Here is a 19,375-nt window from a genome sequence, read left to right as displayed (position 1 = left end):
ATTGTTTAGATGTTGCTCTTAATGACTTCAAATTGTGAAGTCATTATGCTATAATGCTCCATTATAGACCCTAATGCTGAGTTTAGGAAGGTGCTTCTAGCCAATGAGACACAAAATAAGCTAAAAAGAAGAGTCAGCAATGAAACCATACTGTTTCAAGGCCAGCTTTTACAGCAGCAAATTTTAGAAACCAGGCAATCAGCTAAACAGCACCAAAACTTTTGAACAAGAATAAAATGTCATCAGGAAAGGAGTGTTTCCAGTGGAATTAATCTTTTTTACACCCACATGGATGGGTGGGGGAAGATAATAAAAAAAAAAAGTCCAAAAAAACCCCACCATTATTCTAGCATATTTTTTTCAAAAATTAGTCAAAATTTTAACTCAAATTTTCTAAGATTTCAAGAAATGGGATCTGAGACTTGGTATCAGTCAGAGTCATCAAAGATTACATTGCCTCTATCAGCTACCTTAAAGGATTCTCTTTTCCTCTCCTGCCTTTCTGCTCAAAATTATGCCCCATGAATCTAGGTTCTTGAACTCTTCTGCTTATTTTTATTTTTTCCTTATGGTCCTTTTCAGTTACTTTGAGCTGTTAAGATACATTCATGCTTATAAGATAAAATCTACTGCCTGTGTTATCTTAGATTTTGTTTTTCATTGGCAATATCCCACAGAAAAATTTTCATTATACCTAATCTGTAAAGTAAATGCAAAAAATAACCTAAATTGGTTAACAGGCAAAACTCTCCAAAAAGCAGTAGTCTGGATTTATAGTGCTGAGTACTTTGTTTCTATGCTCTGTATCACAAGTGCCATTTTTTCCTTAGAGTAGATACTCTTCATTTTTAAGTATTTTCATAGAGCTGCAGTTTCAATGGGGAAGATAAACAGCACTGAAGTGAATAAAGCTGAATGTAAGAAAAGCCTAAATACTTTACTTATTTAAATGCACTGACAGTGGCATTTAAAAGTGGCAGGAATTGTCATCTTGACCCAGCTTACAATCACCATGCATGAAACTATGAAACACCAAACCCAAGGATCTCAAATCTGCAAGCTCTGCACCACCAATTAACGGTGTCTCCCCTATGGAAAGCATAAGAAATTCTTGTGAACATTCCACAAATGTCCCTGAGCACCAGAGGTGATCCAGACCTTCTCAAACCCAATGTCAGGTCTTTCACATAGAAAGAGGCAGAAATCTGCAGCTGTAAGTTTATACATCCAGAAACTGGTATAAGGTTTGCATTTGTGAGAGCTCCTGAAGTTTGCTTTTCTCCTACCATGGGCATTTCCACCCCTGAAAGCCTCCCTCTCCTGAAGAGGAATCAAAACAACTCAGGCTCACTGAAAACATATCCAGGTCATTTGACACTTTCGGCTTCATTGTTATCTTGTCATTACAAACTTGGCAGAAAGCCTGGTAGCACCAGACACACAACGCTGAATTTCTATTTTTGTTTTCAAAAGATGCCAGTGTAATAGATTAAGTCCCTTAACATTTTATCAGCTCCACAAAAACAAAATTCCAGTAGCACTGAAATATGACAGGAACAACACCAGACACCAGCCAATATCATCATTTAGGAACTGTCTCCTCTTCTATTTCCCAACACCTCAGATACTGTCATGATCAGCTTCAGACCTCAATAAACTCTTCAATTACTCAGCAGAAGAGAAGATGGATAGGATAAAGGATAAATTAGCTGTAAAATAGTTTCATTCATTCATATCCAAAGAAACCTGTACACCATTTTTTTCAAACTCTAAGGACACTTTTGGGTGACATGTAGCCTGTGCTCTGAATCACAAATTTTGCTGAAATAGCAGGCGACATCACAAGGCCCATCAATTTACGGCTCAGCTAATTCAGCTCAGCCAGAGCTGACTGTGTCTGAAGTGATGAAGTCAGACTCACTTGAAACCCTCCCCAGTGCCCTGCCTGCCCTGCCAGCCCTCAGGGGGCTGGGCTCGGGCTCAGCCACAGCCCCACGGCAGCTCCGGCTCCTCCAGAACCTCATAGGGAAGCCTGCAGTGACCCACACGAGCAAGGGCTGGATTTCACTGGCAGCACTGACCATCATACCAACAGACGAGCAACTTCAAGGTAGATGGCCAGATCAGGCACTCCCAGTAAAATGCTACCTCTTGTAAGCAACATTTTATTTTCTCTAGGAGTTTGAGTCTCAATAAGTAATCAGTCACACTGTGCTGGGATACACCTAATTTTCTGCTTGCAGGTAACAGTAAACATCTCCCTCCAAAAGGACAAATGCAGTCTTTTGGGTAAATGCAGACAGTACAAAGCAATGAGTGTTTATTTCTCGATGTCTATTTAAAATTCATTGCGAGCAATTCATGATAGCCACAGTCATAAATGGACTGACATCACTACTACTTCCAGCTTCCTCCTTCAGCTCATGAGCTCAATCTTTCCTAGATTAAACCCTAACATCACACTCCTGCATGCCTCAGTTTCAATTGATGGGACTGAAATGCTGAACCAAGGCATTCAAACCAGAGGACAAGGCAGCAGGGGGGTCAGCCCACAACAATACCACACTCTCTGCCTTCCCACCAGCCCTGAGAGACAATCATGAGCATGGCTCCAGAACATCACCAGCTTGATACAGACACCAACACCACAAACAGGTCACAGGAAGATCCAGCAGCAGCAAAAAGTAAAGTTTTCTATTCAAGACAGAGTTTCAAGGGCAAACTCAACCCAAAGCATGCACTTCCAAGTAACTTCTTAAACAGACTTTGCAGATGTTCTCTGAAACTATAACCTGGGAAGTTATTTATCTCTGGGAATGTCCAGTGTTTGGTCTCAATGTTTCCATCACAATGCTGCAAATCCTTAGCCATAAGCAACTCAGAACCAGGAGAAAGCTAAATAAGCTTCACACAGCTCTTGATCAACTCCCTCTGCAGCTTAAACAACTAAACCAGCAGTTCTCAAAAGTACAACTGAGCCTCCCACAAGTCCATTGTTCTAAAATTCTGTTTCCTGCTCAGGGGAAAAAAAATAAATCTCTTTTTAGGGGATTTTATCATGGTTTAAATATTTGTGTATACTGATCACTCCTAGTTAAAATCCCAGTTTCATTCTGTTATCTCATAGGTGTCAGCCAGTAATAGCCAATATTAATAAACTCGAAGTTGCAAATATATGAGTCATAGTGAGAGAAGGATTTTATCATTGTGATTAAAGCTATCAGCATAATTTTACTGATTCAAAAAATCAAAGGCAATTCTGTATTCAGAATATAAATACATCACCAGTTAGATATATGTAAACTACACAAAACAGCATGATTCAGACATCACAAAAATTAGGAAGTATGTTTCAGATACATAAAGCTCTATAAATGCACGTAGATAGCCAAGGGCTCTGCTCCAGCACCATTACACTCACATTCATTACCTGTCAAAATAAAAAAGTCTGCCAAAATCCCTAACAAAATTTTATCCTGAAAGATTACTTTCATAAGTTAATGAGGATGCACTTGGATGAGGACAAAACATTCTGCATAAACTGAGTTTTTCTATTGCTTTACACCCATTCAAAAGAAGTCCTTAATTTGTTCAATGACTCTCTATTATGATTACATATTCCATTCCATTTTTTAAGTTGTTTTACTATGGGAAAGACCAGAGGGCTAAACCATCAATATTTAAACACATACATCCCTTTTAATTTTGAAAATCATGAAAAATAGATGGTCTTTCACTTTCAAAACTTAAATCTTTTAATTAGAGGAAAAAGCTTAAATAATTGCTCCTGTATGTAAAATCTGTGAACTTGCCAAAGGGAAAGCAGCTCTCCATTGCCATATGAGGCAGTGAGGGAAGGACTGGTTGGAGGCAGCAGCAGGGAAGGAAAGGAGGCTGCAGTATGGAAGCAGCAGATGAGCAAGCAGTGCAAACTAAAGGCTGGTTTGTGGGTGCAATCAGCACAGCAGGTAGTGCACAGCACGCACTACCAGACAGGCTGGGAAGCATCCAGGAGAAAAGCAGAAATCCCCAAGTACCAGAGCCAACAGTCTGAGAAAAACTGCCCAGCAATTCTGTATTTTGTATTCTGCTAAGAGATGGCTGCATCCTCTGGAGGCCAAGAGCAGGCACAAGGAGAGCTGTGGGAGATCCAGGAGACCTTCTGGTGCTGGAGCTCCCATTAAAGGAACACAAAAGAACCCAGTGCAGTCTGCACTAGAAGCAAAGTTCTGGTACAAAAACCACACAGGAACTCCAAACAAATGACCAAACGTGGTGAGAGCATGCAGCAGGCCAAGGCAAGCTGAAGGCCATTCCAAAAGACATTCAGAGGGACTGTCACAGAGCTGCTGTCAGTGGCCATGTGAAAACACAGGAGAGGCAGGACAGCCCTCAGGGAACTGCATTTTCTGCTCATTTATTTTCTGGACTTCATACATAAACCTCATTCTACCATGTGAACTGCTTCGGGGTACAGATGCCCAGGGGAAATGATGAGGGCACTGAGTGTTAATTTGTGCTAGTTTGATGGTCATGGCGGGAGGGAAAAATTAAGGAATGTTTAGTTTAACACAATATATGCCTGATATGTTAAAGTAAATGAAGAAGTTTGTAGATATTAATAGGAAAAATGAGGGGAAAGGGGTAGAAGGGAAAAGAGATGGTCTCCCTCATATTAAACTGTCAAATTTCACTGTTGTAATTCACAGAAATTAAACAGGAGAACAAGATAAAGCTTAACCTCATATCACCAAATAAATGGCAGCTTTAATTGTTCAGAGCACAATTCTTTAAAATCATGGACTGTATATTTTCCCAAAATAATAAATTAAGGACAATAAAATCCAGCCTTATCTTATGAACACTATTTGCTAGCTGATGGCCTGGAATTTGAACAAATATAAGCTAAACTGTATTACAACAGGGAAATAAAATCAAACCCATGCAATTTTCAAAAAAAACTAGACATGGTTTAGATGTCAAAGTTTCTAAAGCTAAATACTCAATTTAGGACTCCATGTATTCCAATATCCCATCTTGAACAACTTATTTCTTTAAAATTTGGAATTGAAGACTTGCCTAGTAGCTAGTTATAAGTAATTTTACAAGTCATCCAGTGCATTATAAAACTTAGGCAAAAATTCACAACTTTGACACTCATTTTGAACTGCTTCAACAGGTAGCTATTTTTCCATACCTGATATCCTACAAAGCTGGTTCATTTTGGACTGCTGTGCTATTTTTTATTTACATGGGTTTCAGTAGTATTGCTGCTGTTCCTGTCCATTTTATCTCATTGCTGCTCCCAGTAAATGGTTCTTATCCCAACTCATGATCTCTGCCTTTGTGTCTCCCACCAGAGAGGGGAGGGCAGTGAGAGGTGTCTGGTTTGGGAGACTCTCACTAGGTGAGGGGCACTAAATTAGGGTGTGCTGCTCCTAAGCCACAGCAGTGTAAAAGCAGGGAGGTGGTCATTTCTTATGCTTTTAGACATCTTTGTGGTGGGGGAAGAGGGTATTTTTAAAAACATTCTTATTCTCCAACTATATATTAACTATCTGCGAAACCTAGTGTCTCTAATGAAAGAATTTTAAATGGTACCTTAACACTAGAAATGAAAGCCAGGGACACAAGGATTTGGAAGAAAGAAATACAGTAAGTTTACCTGACATGACATATACAACCAAAGAGCATTTCTGGTGTTACTCATCAACCAGTCTGAGGATGCTGTATACAAAACTAATGCAAGCAGATCAGCTAATAGAGGACCCAAAAGCAAATAATATGCTCAGCATAGGCAGTCAAATGCACTAAGGTACTTGCAAGTGTCAGCTCAAATCTAGTGAGAGCCCTCTATCCTGTTCTTTGCTAACTCACATGGCAACTGCCATGAAGTTTTAAGAGTAAGGTCAAATTCTGCACAGGACGAAGAACAAACCTCCAAAGCTGTAGGCAGATTTGTCCACTAGGTCTAAGTTACTCTGAGATATGACTTTTGCTCTGGCATGTAAATACATTCATTTTAAAGGAGTGAAATCCAGAAAAATAGCAAATGCTCTTGAAATTCAGAGGTTGGGGTGGAATTAGTGGGATGACAACACTTGTTTTATTCTAACTTTGGTCAGCTACTGTCCAGCCATTATTCAATGAAGGTGAGCTTGAGGAGGTCAGGAGGACAGGCATGGGGAAGCCCTCAGCCTGAGCAAGGACCAGCAGCCCAGAGAACCATCCAAAGGGATTTACTGCAGGTGCAAGGGCCAGGTTGACAAAAAAAGAGAGAATAGTTTTAAAGTGGGGGAGAAAAATGAGGAGGTTTGGATGGTGAGATGCTTAGGGGTGAATTACATTTGGCTCTGGGAAAAAAAAAGTTAGGGAAATGAGAATTTTCTAAGTCAACTGTATTTGGAGAAAGGAGCATACTTCTTGCTTTCCACATATCTGATTGCTCCTACACAGACTTCTTGGCTCTCTTAATCACAAGCTACACGTGTTGCAAAATAATATCCTAGTGGCTTTTTAGATGGGCAAAGATAAAATGGATTAACCTGAAAAAAGCCCACATTAAAATAGTGTAAATATTAATTTACTACTGCAAATTTAGTTTACTCAAATGACAAACAAAATCAATTACTTTGCAATGTTTAGGTCTCTCCCTATCACTTGATGTCAGTGATGCACAAGGATGTGCTCCTTTTGCTAAACCATAGCCAGCTCATTTCAGCAGTAATAGGACATCAAGATGCACAAATTATACAATGCTGAAAAAGGCCCTTGAAGTTTTTACTCCCTCTATATGCAAATGGTTTCAGCAAACATTTATCCAGTAACCATCTTCTGTCCACTTTTGACACTACTGCTTAGATTCCAGAATATCACCTTATCAGCTCTTTCTGGACAGCAGCCTTTTCATTAGGTCTCACTCCCTTTTTTCTGAGCACCCTAAAATCTTACTTTGGTATTTTTGCCACTCGTTCTCTTCTGCCTGGCTTGTATAACTGAGCAGTTTACAATTTCTCTCCCAGCAGTTTACTGCAGCATAAGTAAAACTGGAAAATTTAATTTTCTTCTCAGGCAATTTTCTCACTAAATAAATCAATCAATCAATCAATAAATCATTTATTAGCTGCCAATATTCCAGATCAGAATTTTCACCTGGGTGCCCTCTCACCTTTGCCAAGTTTTTTATTCATGGATGAGCCCAAAGCCCAATTGCAACTTACTCATTTAGAAAGAAAAAACCCTGATTAACCTTATCTAAATTTTAATAAGGCACTCACCTACCATTCAATGACTACAGCTTCTAAGCACAAAGCCCCTCACTAGAAAGGCTCTGGTTTTGCTCTCCTGAAATACTTTCTATCTCATATAATCAAAGTTTCTTAATTTTGCTTTCATGGTCTTAAGTTATCTTTTTCAATTAACAAATTGTCTCTGTTGCCTTTGCTTCCTAACACACTAGCTTTGGCATCTACTTGACTTCACCTACAACTGTAAAACCTATTTGTATCACAAATTCCATGCCTGTATTTCACTAAGGTATTAGACACTGTCCCAGATGTCATTTTACATATTTCTCCACATGAACAGCACTTAATGCTCTGCTTCCTGCCACAGGATCTGTAATTTTCTGTTCATTCTACCAGGAAGAGTCTCAAGCTCATTGTTATCTTACTAAATCTGACCTCTCTTCAAGATGCCCAAGTGAGTGAGGCACAAGCATTGCTGTATTTCAGAGGAACAGAAGATATTGCCATGGACTATACACAGCCACCCTACATTAATTCAGATATATAATATCTCTTCTCCTGGTATCTTAAAGTAGCACTTTTTGTCAGCTTTTGTCCTGACACTGCCTGCTCATGGATGACATATGGGACAACTTCCACTCTGCCAGAAGTAGGGCTCCTATAATCCCTTGTTGTGCTACCTTTTCCAATAATCAGTTTTGCACCTTCAGCATTAACTATTCGATGGCACATCTAATAAACCTTTTTATCAGCAGTGCCTGACAGACACAAGACACTTGGTTTCACCAAGAACATGCCCCCATCATCAAATGGAAGTCCCAAGACCTGCACTTCCCACTGGAAGGCAGATTTCAAGATCTAATGTCTAATATGCCAACCAACACTAGCCATGAAGTGGCTTCCCACCTTTTAAAATTGTTTTAAAAATTCCAGTTCTTTCCCTATCATGATACTATACAGAGATGGGTCATTCTTTCATTCTGCCTTTCACAAATTTTATTACATGCCATTCAAAGCAGCCTTTAATGGTAGTCTGAATGAATATGCATATAACCAGCATATTTTAAAATAATTCTGCTCTGCTTCTATTAAAATGATCAAGCTTAGTCACTTCAGTCTAAAATCCTTGCAATCACTTGCATTTTTTACCATAGCTCAAAATAAGTAATTTTTTTTTACTGGAGCAATATAAATGTTGAGCACCTCACATGCAATTTTTTTCCATCTAAGAAACTGCTCTTAATTTAAAATCTATTTGCATGGTGTTATACAGAAACAGCAAAACCTGCAGTAACATGATCTAACCATATACTAAAACATACACCAAAGACTTGTGCACAGTAAGTAAAGGAAAACATCTACATCCAAATTCTATAATTTGAAGAATGATTACCCACAGGAAGAGACTACTCAGCACTTTACCCCATTTGTCAGGTTTTTAGGTGTTTTTTTTTTTTTTCCTAAATCAAAAACATCTGCATGACACTTTGGACAGTTATTACACTGTCCACAAAGACGGACTTTCAATTCTAGCTATGGGCATGAAACAGTTACCACAGCTACTAAAGGCAGAAGATGTGTGTTTAGATTTGTTCTTCTGTGATTCATTAAATATAAAACACTGCCTTTAATCCTAAAATTTCTCTGCATCTTATGATTTATGTTTAAAATACAGAATGCAGTACATTCATAGCTGACATACCTGCTCCTTGGAAGAAACATGGATTCTTTAATGAAGACTGAACCAGACAGCAGGATATACCAACAGGTACCAATATCATCAGGGCTGGAATAAAATAAAAAAAAAAAAGATAACATGGCTTAAAACACTTGATTTAAATTACTCACAGCAGTACCAAATTTGCACTACAACGGACATCAAGGAGGCAAAACACTCCAAACTATGGAAGGAAGACACAATTCAATTATTTAAAAACTAATTCCATGAAACTATTTAATTTACACCTGCAAACATATACATTATTAGAATGCTCAATTTCATTTACTTGACTTTATTAAAAGCATCTATCTATTCATTTGGTAACAGCCCAATTCAAATTAAATATAACTGTAAGTGATTAAAGGAAGCCAAGCTACAGTAAATATACTGTACTGTATTCTATCAAATACATTGAAGAAAAATGACAGGTCTTCAGTTCTTGCTGAAGACAGCTGTAGCATCTTTCCCTCTACAAATGAAGGCATCTTTTCCCAATACTAGCCATCTTCTTCTCAAGCCTTTCTTCAAGACAGAAATTTTCCTCTCTGCATCAGGATGCCTTTCTACAAGGTAAGAGACATTTGCAGATGGCAAACCTACATCAGATTTGCCAGTCACCATTATCTGCTGCTGCTGAGCACTGCCCCTTTCACATCTCCTCCTGGCACCAGAATAAATTCCCAACAGAAGGGGCAAAAAGTTTCTCTTCCCCTCTCTTCAACCTGTAGAGGAGCTGGATGAGGAAGACTTTGTCATCCAGGCACCATTCATTCTACTGTAGATTCAAATGTTGCTCCTTGAGTAATACAAAATCCTTTTCATATTAGACTCTTTTTGGATAAGCAAGTTCAAATTATGTTTGGACAGGAAAATAAAACAGATTAAGGCTACCAGAAATAGGTGCAGTAGAAGTCTCATTCCATGTTGACAGTCAGTGCCGAGAATCTCTCCGCTGTACTTCAGTTTCTACCACGCCTGCTTCCTCCAGAGAAACTGACTAATTGAATTCACGACTAATGGAGTTCACTGTTATGAACTGCATGAGCTTTCTTATGGAAAACCACATCCCTAGTGACACTAAGAGATGCAGATTACTTAATGAATTTGTAGCACCTTCATTTTTTAAATTATATGTCTCGAGTCTTTAGCAACAACTAGGTCTACTTCAAGTAAGAACAGCCCACATCTTTTAACAATGATGACAGCATAGTATTAAAATCTAATCTTAAATCTTAGTAGGCAATGTACATGTTAGCAGTGTATTTTTCATTTGAAGAACTGCAATTTAAGAAGTACATACAGAGGTCCTCAAAACGAATGTGCTAGTCTAAAAGAGCTGAGAGCAAGCCATCCAATCTAAAAACATTTTCTGTTTTCATTTTCCACTGTATAATATAAGCATGAGATAGAAAGGAGAGGAATATAGAAATTTAGCAGAGAAAATTGAGGGAACACAATCTATGGTCAAGAACAGAGGAACAGAACAAGAAGATGGAGATTGCATTTCTTTCCTAGCAGCCAATGTCCTGACCAGCGAAGTGATGCTGGTCAGCCACACACACCAGAAGTTACAACATCTTCAAAATCAAGATTTTAGGAATACTTCTTTATACTGATAGACCATAGAGAACAAAGCAATAACACAGTCCCACTGCTAAAACAACAGCGTTTTGATTCACATATCTGAAGTGTTCTAAGCTGCCTATTCTGAAATGTGCCTCACTTGCTTCTCACATGGGTCTGTATGACCCTCAAACCTTTTCATCTAGAAAAATCAACACTGTGCATAAGTGCAGAGAACCAGGTTAAGCACAAGAAAAACAGCACTTTCAAAAAAATATCATTCCTAAAAACATTAACATGCACCTGAGTAAAGTTAAGCATCTTCTGACTTTCCTTCTTTCCCCACAAATCCTATGCTGACAGGCACACAACAGCACTGCTGCTGAACTGGAAGTCTGTTAGGGTTTTTATTATGTTCTTTAATACCTGTCATTCTACATACAAATAATCTGGACTAATTATCACAGTTGAAAGTTTTTGAAATAGAAATTTTCAGCAATGGATACAGACAAAGTTATTTCCCAAATACCTGGGAAGTAACTCTACTAGAATGTGAATAATAATTTTTCCATGTGGATTACAGCACATTATATTATCACATAATAAGTTTTGTGGTCTTGGGGGTGGTTTATTCCTTTCCTTTTCCTAAAATCTGGCAGTTTGACCAAATATTAAAGTGTAGTCTGATAGAACAGAACATGGGGTCACAGATTTTATCATTCTAAAGCACAAGTAATCTAGAAGATCTCCCCATGCTTCAAGAAAGGCATTTCAAATGATAAAATAATTGAAACAGAAAAAAATTAAGCCAATAGAAAGTATTTTAACTTTTGCAAATCTACTAACATCCAAGCTCTTATTTTCTTCATTTGAAGACCTGATTCACTTTTTGAAATCCTCTCTCAAACCACCTATTTGTAAGGAGCTCCAGTTGTCTTTTCTCATTGGACATCTTTTAACTTCAAAGAGAAAAGCAGCTATTGGCTTTCACAAGCACCAGTCAGTATATATAATATATACAGTCAGTATATTCAATATGCAAATGCTTAAGACTACTTTTGACTCTAACTTGGAACCATTTAACAAACACCTAGAATGATTATGCATTCAACTGCAATGGTTTGATTTCTTCTTATTTAATCACACATAGCATGACTCTTGACTCAGTTAATCATCCATCTCTTTTTGCCAATTCACAGGTTTATTCTCTTTCTCTGCAAGTTGGCTCTTCAAAAGTTGTTGGTACTTCTCATTATCTGTCATGAACATCATACTTTATCCACTTTGTAAATAACCAAATTGAGCATCTGCTCATTTGACAGCTAAATGAACTGATTAAAAAAATAAATCAAACTTGAGGAATACCATGCAATAGAATTTGTTTTCCCTTTGCTTTATGTGTACTTAACTGGTTTTATTTTTACAGTTACATTTGAGAATTTCTAAGCTCTAAGCTATTTGAATCATGCATATCTACTGAACTCAACACTTTAATTATCTAAATAAAAAAAAACTTCAGTATAGCTGTGTCACAGTAGTGGAATATTACTAGAGAATGTGTCTGCATTCAAGGTATCTTCCCTGAAATAGACTTTGTATTCTTCTAAAATTTTTACTGTCAGCCAAAACATCATAAATATTTCCAAGTCTTCAAGAGCAAAGAACATAGGTAGGGTATTAATACTCTTCATTTTTTACAACTAGTAGTGTCTTAACATAGTCTTGAGCTAAACATCTGAAAAAATCCCAAACGTATAGCAAACACATTTCTTTCTCCAGAACCCACAGGCCTCTCTCAGAAGAAAAAAAAAAAAAAAAAAAAAAAAAAAGGCAAATGAAACACTGATCTATTCCTTTCATATGAAAATATATTTAACTCCTGCACTTTTAACACTTGTTACACTCCCAGTTGATTAGAATTAAGCCTCAACAAAGCCATTTGGCAGCCAGCTTTTGCTAGACAATACTGTCACAAGAAACACGTGCAATTCTTTCCATTTTAAGGATTCTGGGCTTTCCACAATCCTATTCAAACATCATGTGGCTTTCAATCAAGCTTCCATGTTTTCTGTACTATGCTTGACATTTGTTCATCAACAATGCATTTGCATCCTTCAGGACTTTTGTGCCTGTCATGAAAGACAGAAGAAACTACAGAAGAAGCAGATGCTGAACTACAAAAGTACTTTTTCAGGCCACCTGAGGACTCATGCAAATACCCATTTTACCCAACTGAGGAAACTCATATTTGAAAGGTTTTCTTTGCATTCACATTTTACATTTGATTTTAAACATTAAAACTGAATTCTAGAGAATGAGCCTAATTGTAAAGTTCTCTTTCATTGCTAGAATAGTGACTACCCCTGGCAGCCCACATGAGAACCTAGAAACTTTATTTGTCCTAAAGATATCTCTTCTGCCAAAGAGACAACAGCAAATTGTTCTTAAAAGGCCTTATTGCAGACAGGACACTTCCCTGACTAGGTCTGCAGGAGGACATTAAGTCCACATAAGCACTTCATCAGGAATTAGCTGCTGAAGCAGGATTGATGCTGATGACCTTTCCACAAAGGCATCCTTCAAGAGACAAGGGGTTTTTCAAGAGTGAAGGGGAAGGTCCATAGCACCTGTCAGTCAAGCTGATGTAAAAAGGACAGACATCTGCTGAGGTAAGGTCTTTGCTATTACTGGTTTAGTAAGGATGCCACTGCTGGCCAGCATCACCACGACCACTGAAGCAGCAGCTGTCACACATGAGGAGACTGGGAGTGCAGTGAAAGCTCCACAAAGCAAGGGAGCTGCTGAAGGGTCTGGAGCAAAGTCCTGCGAGGAACAGCTGAGAGAGCTGGGAGTGCTTAGCCTGGACAAAAAGGGGCTCAGGGGAGGCCTTATCACTCTCTACAAGTGCCTGAAGGGAAGCTGTGGCCAGCTCTTCTCCCAGGCAACACACAACAGGACAAGAGTTAGCCTCAAGCTATGCCAGGGGAGGTTTAGATTGGATATTGAAAGTGTGGCCAAACACTGGAACAGGCTGCCCAGGCAAATGCTTGAGTCACCATCCCTGGAAGTATTTTAAAAATGTGTAGATCTGCTTGTGGAGAGGGTTTAGCGGCAGACCTCACAGTGCTGGGCTAATGGTTGGACTCAACAATCTTAGAGGTCTTTTCCAACCTTAAGAGGTTTTCCAACCTTAGAGGTCTTTCCAACATGATTCCATGATTCTCATCTGGCTGAAAGCAAAGCTCACCTAACCCAGCAAACAGCACTTCCTTTCTAGTTCTGAATTCCTCTCTGCTCCCTCCCTCACTCTTGCAGGGCCATATGCACAGTGGGAGTAGGAACAATTTAAATCAGGAATACTGACACATGTACATTTCCAAGCAGGCATACAAAGACCTTTTCAAGCAAGACTTTACCCTACATGTTAGCCTTAAGTGACAGAATACATTGCTTCAAGTACCTAAGACTGAGGGAAAGTTGTTGTTTTTTTTGGGAACTTTCTTCAGCTCAGCTCCTGTCCTGGGTATTTATCTGGATGAAATGTAGGACTGTTGAAAGTTATACAGCCTACCAAAAGCAGCAAAGATATCCACTTTCCCTAGTTACAGAAAGCAAGATTTATTGCCAAGAAGGTTAGATGACACAAGCAATTTATCCTGCAGAGAATCAGAATGAAGTCAACCCCAAAGTCACTCATTAGGGGCAGTAAGAACAACAAAATCAATACACACTCATTCTGTCTTGAAACTAAGATTTGTGTTCTGCAGAAACAACAACAAAAGACTCGAGTACCAAGATTTAATGTTCTTCTTTTGTTAACTACTATGATAGAGCTACCTACTGATAAATTTTCAGAATATTCAGGTTCTAGCAGCAATATTGCAATGGTGCAAAACTGAAAGCCAATACCAAAATAGCCACCAATGTGCAGGTTTTATTATAACCTGAACTTTAGTTGAACAAAATTTGAATAAATTTCCTTGAAATCTTAACTTTTGTATTAAAACACTGTTGAGAGCAGAGGATTTCTTGGGGAATCTATATATAATTTCCCAGAATGCCAGAGAACTTGACTTACAGGAATTCAGGAGCTAGAAATGGAAAGTCATAAATTGGATTGCCATGCCTTCCCATTGTGTGTCCCTGCCCAGCCTCCTTGATGTAGTCCCTCAACAAAACTACAACCTGCAGCCAGACAGGACACCTTTGTGCTTTGAAAATCACACAAAAAACTGAGGACAGAACTATTCAAAGAAAGTTCATAGCTGACACTAACTGTTCTGTCTGGAAACTTCAATTGTGTCATTATGCAATGGCCTATGACATCACTGGGTTGTCAGCCCTGATGAGTTTAGACAGTATTTTCAGACTGAGGCTTTCACATTTTCTAGCATATGACTGTTTTCTCTGAGACCTCAGAGGCACTCAAAGTTCAAAAATCAAGAAGTGCTTATACATCTCCAGACTGACAAAATCCAAGAAGTTTGCAGGCTTTCTCACAGTCTAAAGCACTTCATGCTATGATCTATTCATGCCCTGAGAAGGAGCAGCTTCTTATTCCCAGACCAGCTACTATTCCCAAGTAGTTACATACACACTACTTAAAACTAAAGCTTTATTTTCTAATTACAAATATTTTATTTCTATATAAAGCAATCAGCAGCACTTGCATGCTTGCAACTACATATTTGTAACTATATATCTGAATTATATATTAATGGCATATCAAAGAAATTCTTCACAAGAAAACATGTCCAACATACACATCAATTCTGTAATGCATCTGTCTACTGTAGCACAGGTGTTCCAATTTTAGCTTTCAGATTTCCTGATTACTTAAGGTGCTGAAAACCCTCCAAAATATTAAGCTGCAATAAAAATTTAAATCAACCTGTTGAAAAGCTGAATAAATTGCAAATATCTATACCATCTGTAGTGTCTTCCTCTATCCTGACAGGTCCTGATGCACCACTTTTCTTTAACATTTCTTTAGAAATAGCTGTTTAAAAACAGCAGTCCATTTAATTCTCATTCTCCATCAAAATAAGACACAGCACTACTAAAACCTCTGAAATAAAAAATCATATTAAGCACAAGCTTACTCACTGAGGTTCAACTGAGATAATGAACATCATAAATACGTACAGTGGCAAGAATTTTCAGGTCTTTGTGATGACTGCTGTCAAACATGCTTTAGTTCTGTCAAAGACATCACTTCAGTGCAAAATTCAGTACCTGGACTTGAAAGCACAGGCTAAACAAAAGTCTTTCCTCTACTGCCCAGCTTCTGGTCATTGGCTTCTGAGCCAACTCCTTTAAAACAGCACATGAAAAAAGCTAAGTAGCATGCAGGTCTCAGTGGAAACAAGCATGGAAATTACCTCCATATAATTACTGCTTTATATTCCTTTTGCACTTGGGTCTATCCTGAGACCTAAGTAACAGAGGTGTAATTGTCCCTCCAACACTGGACTTACAGCAACTCCAGATGGTGGCAGGACCCCTAAATTTAGTCATCCTCAACATCCAGAATTGCCTTCCATTCAGAGCTATTTTCAAACTATGCCATAAAAAGGTCATGAATTCAACAAGAACAATTTCTTGGTTGTGAAAAAGCTAGTTTAATTTGTGGAAACAGTAAGTCTTTAAAATTCCAACCACTAAAGGATTCACTCAAGACTTACATTAAACTAGATATAATACCATCATCCTACCATCTGTAACACTTGTAATTGTTTTGATAACTTTCAAACCAAGGCGCACCTATTACATTTTCATGTAATCATACTCAGTGTTGTTCAAAGTAGCATAAACTCCAGAAAGTAAGCAGAGTAATTCCAAAGACATTGCTCATGTTCCCAGGTCTCCAAGTGAGAGAAGCAGAAACAACAGAAATTTGACATGTCCGAACTGGGAGCTCTTTAAGACATTTAAGCACTACACAAGAAGAAATCCCAAAGAACATTGCTCTGCAAGCTCATGCTCCATAGGATCTTGTTCCAGCAGATTAATCTGTCTGTTTCTCTTTGCTCATTTTGGTTATCCTCTCTATGCTGACAGCTATAGGTAGTTTATTGTTTTAACTGAATAATCACTGCCAGAATTAGACATGAGCCTTGAGATGTCAAACATGTCCAAGTTGAACAATTCTCTCATTGCCTGAAGATCCTGCCCACTAGCACTGTAGTGTTCAAACACAGAGTAACCAGAAAACTGCTTACTAACATTGTCAGCACTGCCTCTAATCCTCCTTATTAAGCCAGTTAAGCAGTTACCTGACATCTGCCAGAGCATTTCAGATGCTCTTGATCACAATAAGTGGTATCTCCCAAACACAAAAGTAAAAGAGATTGGTACTCGACGCATTACCCGCACACAATTTTCAAGTATTTTTCTTCTTATATGAATACATTGAAGTTATATTTAGAGTGAAGATTAGAAATAAGAATAAATTTAAGACAGAGTTAAAATATATTCAGTAACAAAACTGGTAACTCAGAATTTTGAACTTCTGATTTTCACTAAAGAGTGTGCATATTTCAACTTATGTCCATGATTATTTGTTACAGATGGACACGATGAAAATTGTGTCTTGACTCCTGGTTGCAACAATGGGAAATGCATAAAAATGAACCATAGTAAACAATTCCTCAGTATTCATGAAAAAAATAATCAGAAGAATATTTTTCTTAACAGTATTTAAGTTATTTATAATTTTTTTCACTTCTGAAATAAAATCAATAAAATAACACAAGAATTTTGGTCAAATTAGAGATTATTACAGAGTGTCAGTAATGCCTGTCAGTCTAAGACAGTGGATTAAACAGGCAATTAATAAATATATTATACAAATATATGCACACAAGCTAATTGACCTATTGTCATTGAAGTCTAGCTATTAAACTTGTACAGTGAATTAGTCCTTTGTATCAGAAGAAAAATTCAGAACAAAAATTGCAGTCTCCTAAATCACCAGAAAACTATTACAGAAGCAGCAAAATAAAATGATCCTGCACCCAAAACACTCTTAAGGCAAGACAGATTTGTTCTTACACCTTACAACTTTCTTATGTGTCTCCAAAACCAAAGCTTTGAGTGCCTCAAAGTTCTCAGAATTACAACAAAAATATGAGAGCTTTCAGTGAAGCATTTACAGTAAAGAAGGTGCAAAACCATTACCTCAGTCATCATTCAAGGAAGTCTCAAAATCAGGTCAAACAACAACACAAATTTGGAACTGGCTGTGCAAAGCCAACAGACTCTAACATTGATCACTGACACTATTAAGAAGCCTTGATTCAGTGTCTGTTTATACAGAGACAACTGCCAAGTCCTTGAATGTGTTTATTTTAATGATAGACATTGTCTAAAAAATTCCCCACAAAAAATGTATCCATAACACAACATACAAATCAGGTTCCTGATTTACTGCAGTGCAGAACTGGCAGCATTCCAATGATATTTTGGCAACTGCCCAACTATCAGAAGGCACAATACACCTTTAGGAATATTTTCAGGACAACACAGAAGAGGCCAGCCCTGCTGCAGAACTTCTTTGCATTATTAAATGTACTGCTGCAGAACTTCCACAGAAACGTGTGGGTATGGAAGAAGCACAAATGAATACATCTATTGCCTGCAGAGATCTACCTGAAAATTCTGATACTGACCCAGAGATCACAGAATCATTTAGGCAGGAAAAGACCTTTATAGTCATGAAGCCCAACCATTAATCCACCACTGCCATGTTCACCATTAAAATCATGTTCCCAAGCACAACATCTCTGTGTTTTAAACACACAAGGGATGGTAACCCAGCCACTTCCCTGGGCAGACTGTGTCACTGCTTGACAACCACTTTTGTAAAGAAATCTTTTCCGATATCCAATCTAAACATCCCCAGCACAACTTGAGGTACGTTCCTCTTACCACTTTTTACTTGGGAGATTCCCTAGCAATTCCTTTTTGTACGCTTTTAGGACTTAAGTTTTCTTAAGTTATCTGTAAGATACAAACATATACAGCTACAGACCACATACACTGCATCTATAAAAGCACTCCCTCTTAACACAATTTCAGTAAGGTGGTCTCAGCAGTGCTGTTCAGTTTAAAAATTACGAGACCCTGAGATTAGTTCAGTCGGCCAGAGCAGAGTGCTGATGATGCCAAGGTTGTGGTTTTGATCCCTGTATGGGGCATTCACTTAAAAGATGGATATGGCAATCCTTGTGAGACCTTTCCAACTCAGAATATTCTCTGAGTGTTTGTGTGAATAGCTAAAGAAGATAGTTTCAGCTCATTTTTGTCACACTTTCAAGTCAGGCAATGCAGAAATGTACAGCAACTTTGGCATAAATTTTTTTGGTTTACACGCACTGCTTCTGTCCTCCTGAGGGTCTTCAGGGCAAAATGTTACTGTGAAAGAACCATTAATTCAATAAATGTCACTTTCACTGTAGGACACAAAAGCGTGACTCTTGGATTGCCACTCTTACAAAGACTACTCACAGATCTACATCTCACCTGTCCTTGCACAGAACTACTGCCCGCAGCATTTTTGAGACATTCTGCTCTACCTCATGGAAAACACTTAAATCTTTATCTAAGAAAACAAGCAATGTTTGAGTAGCTACCAGAAGTTGTGCTCCTTTATTCCCTTTCCAGACTTCTTTTGTTTCAGGATTTGATGGCTGGGCCAAGCCAGTCCTGGAGAAGGCTGCATTAGACTAGCCCAACACCAGTGTGTTTCGGTCTTGTGATTTGCAATGGTGATATAATTCAGAAAACTTGGCTAAGGCTGGATGGTGATATTACTGCTAATAGGCTTGAGAATTTAGTTCTAATC

The 19,375-nt window shown here is 38.2% G+C and overlaps 1 protein-coding gene across 7 annotated transcripts in view; it reads right to left on the bottom strand.

Moving 5' to 3' along the window:
• RAPGEF2 (Rap guanine nucleotide exchange factor 2) overlaps positions 1-19,375 on the bottom strand; it is a 184,879-nt gene that overhangs the window by 100,820 nt on the left and 64,684 nt on the right. For all 7 annotated transcript variants that reach the window (XM_074541181.1, XM_005486312.4, XM_005486314.4 and 4 more), the window contains exon 4: positions 8,950-9,033. In XM_074541181.1, coding sequence (XP_074397282.1) covers positions 8,950-9,033 — 84 coding nt within the window. The remainder of the gene's footprint in view (positions 1-8,949; positions 9,034-19,375) is intronic.

The sequence above is a fragment of the Zonotrichia albicollis genome, chromosome 5 (assembly GCF_047830755.1).
Source record: "Zonotrichia albicollis isolate bZonAlb1 chromosome 5, bZonAlb1.hap1, whole genome shotgun sequence".
Lineage (NCBI taxonomy): Eukaryota > Metazoa > Chordata > Aves > Passeriformes > Passerellidae > Zonotrichia > Zonotrichia albicollis.
Note: the sequence above shows the minus strand (reverse complement) of the source record. Positions and strands in the feature narration are given on the sequence as shown.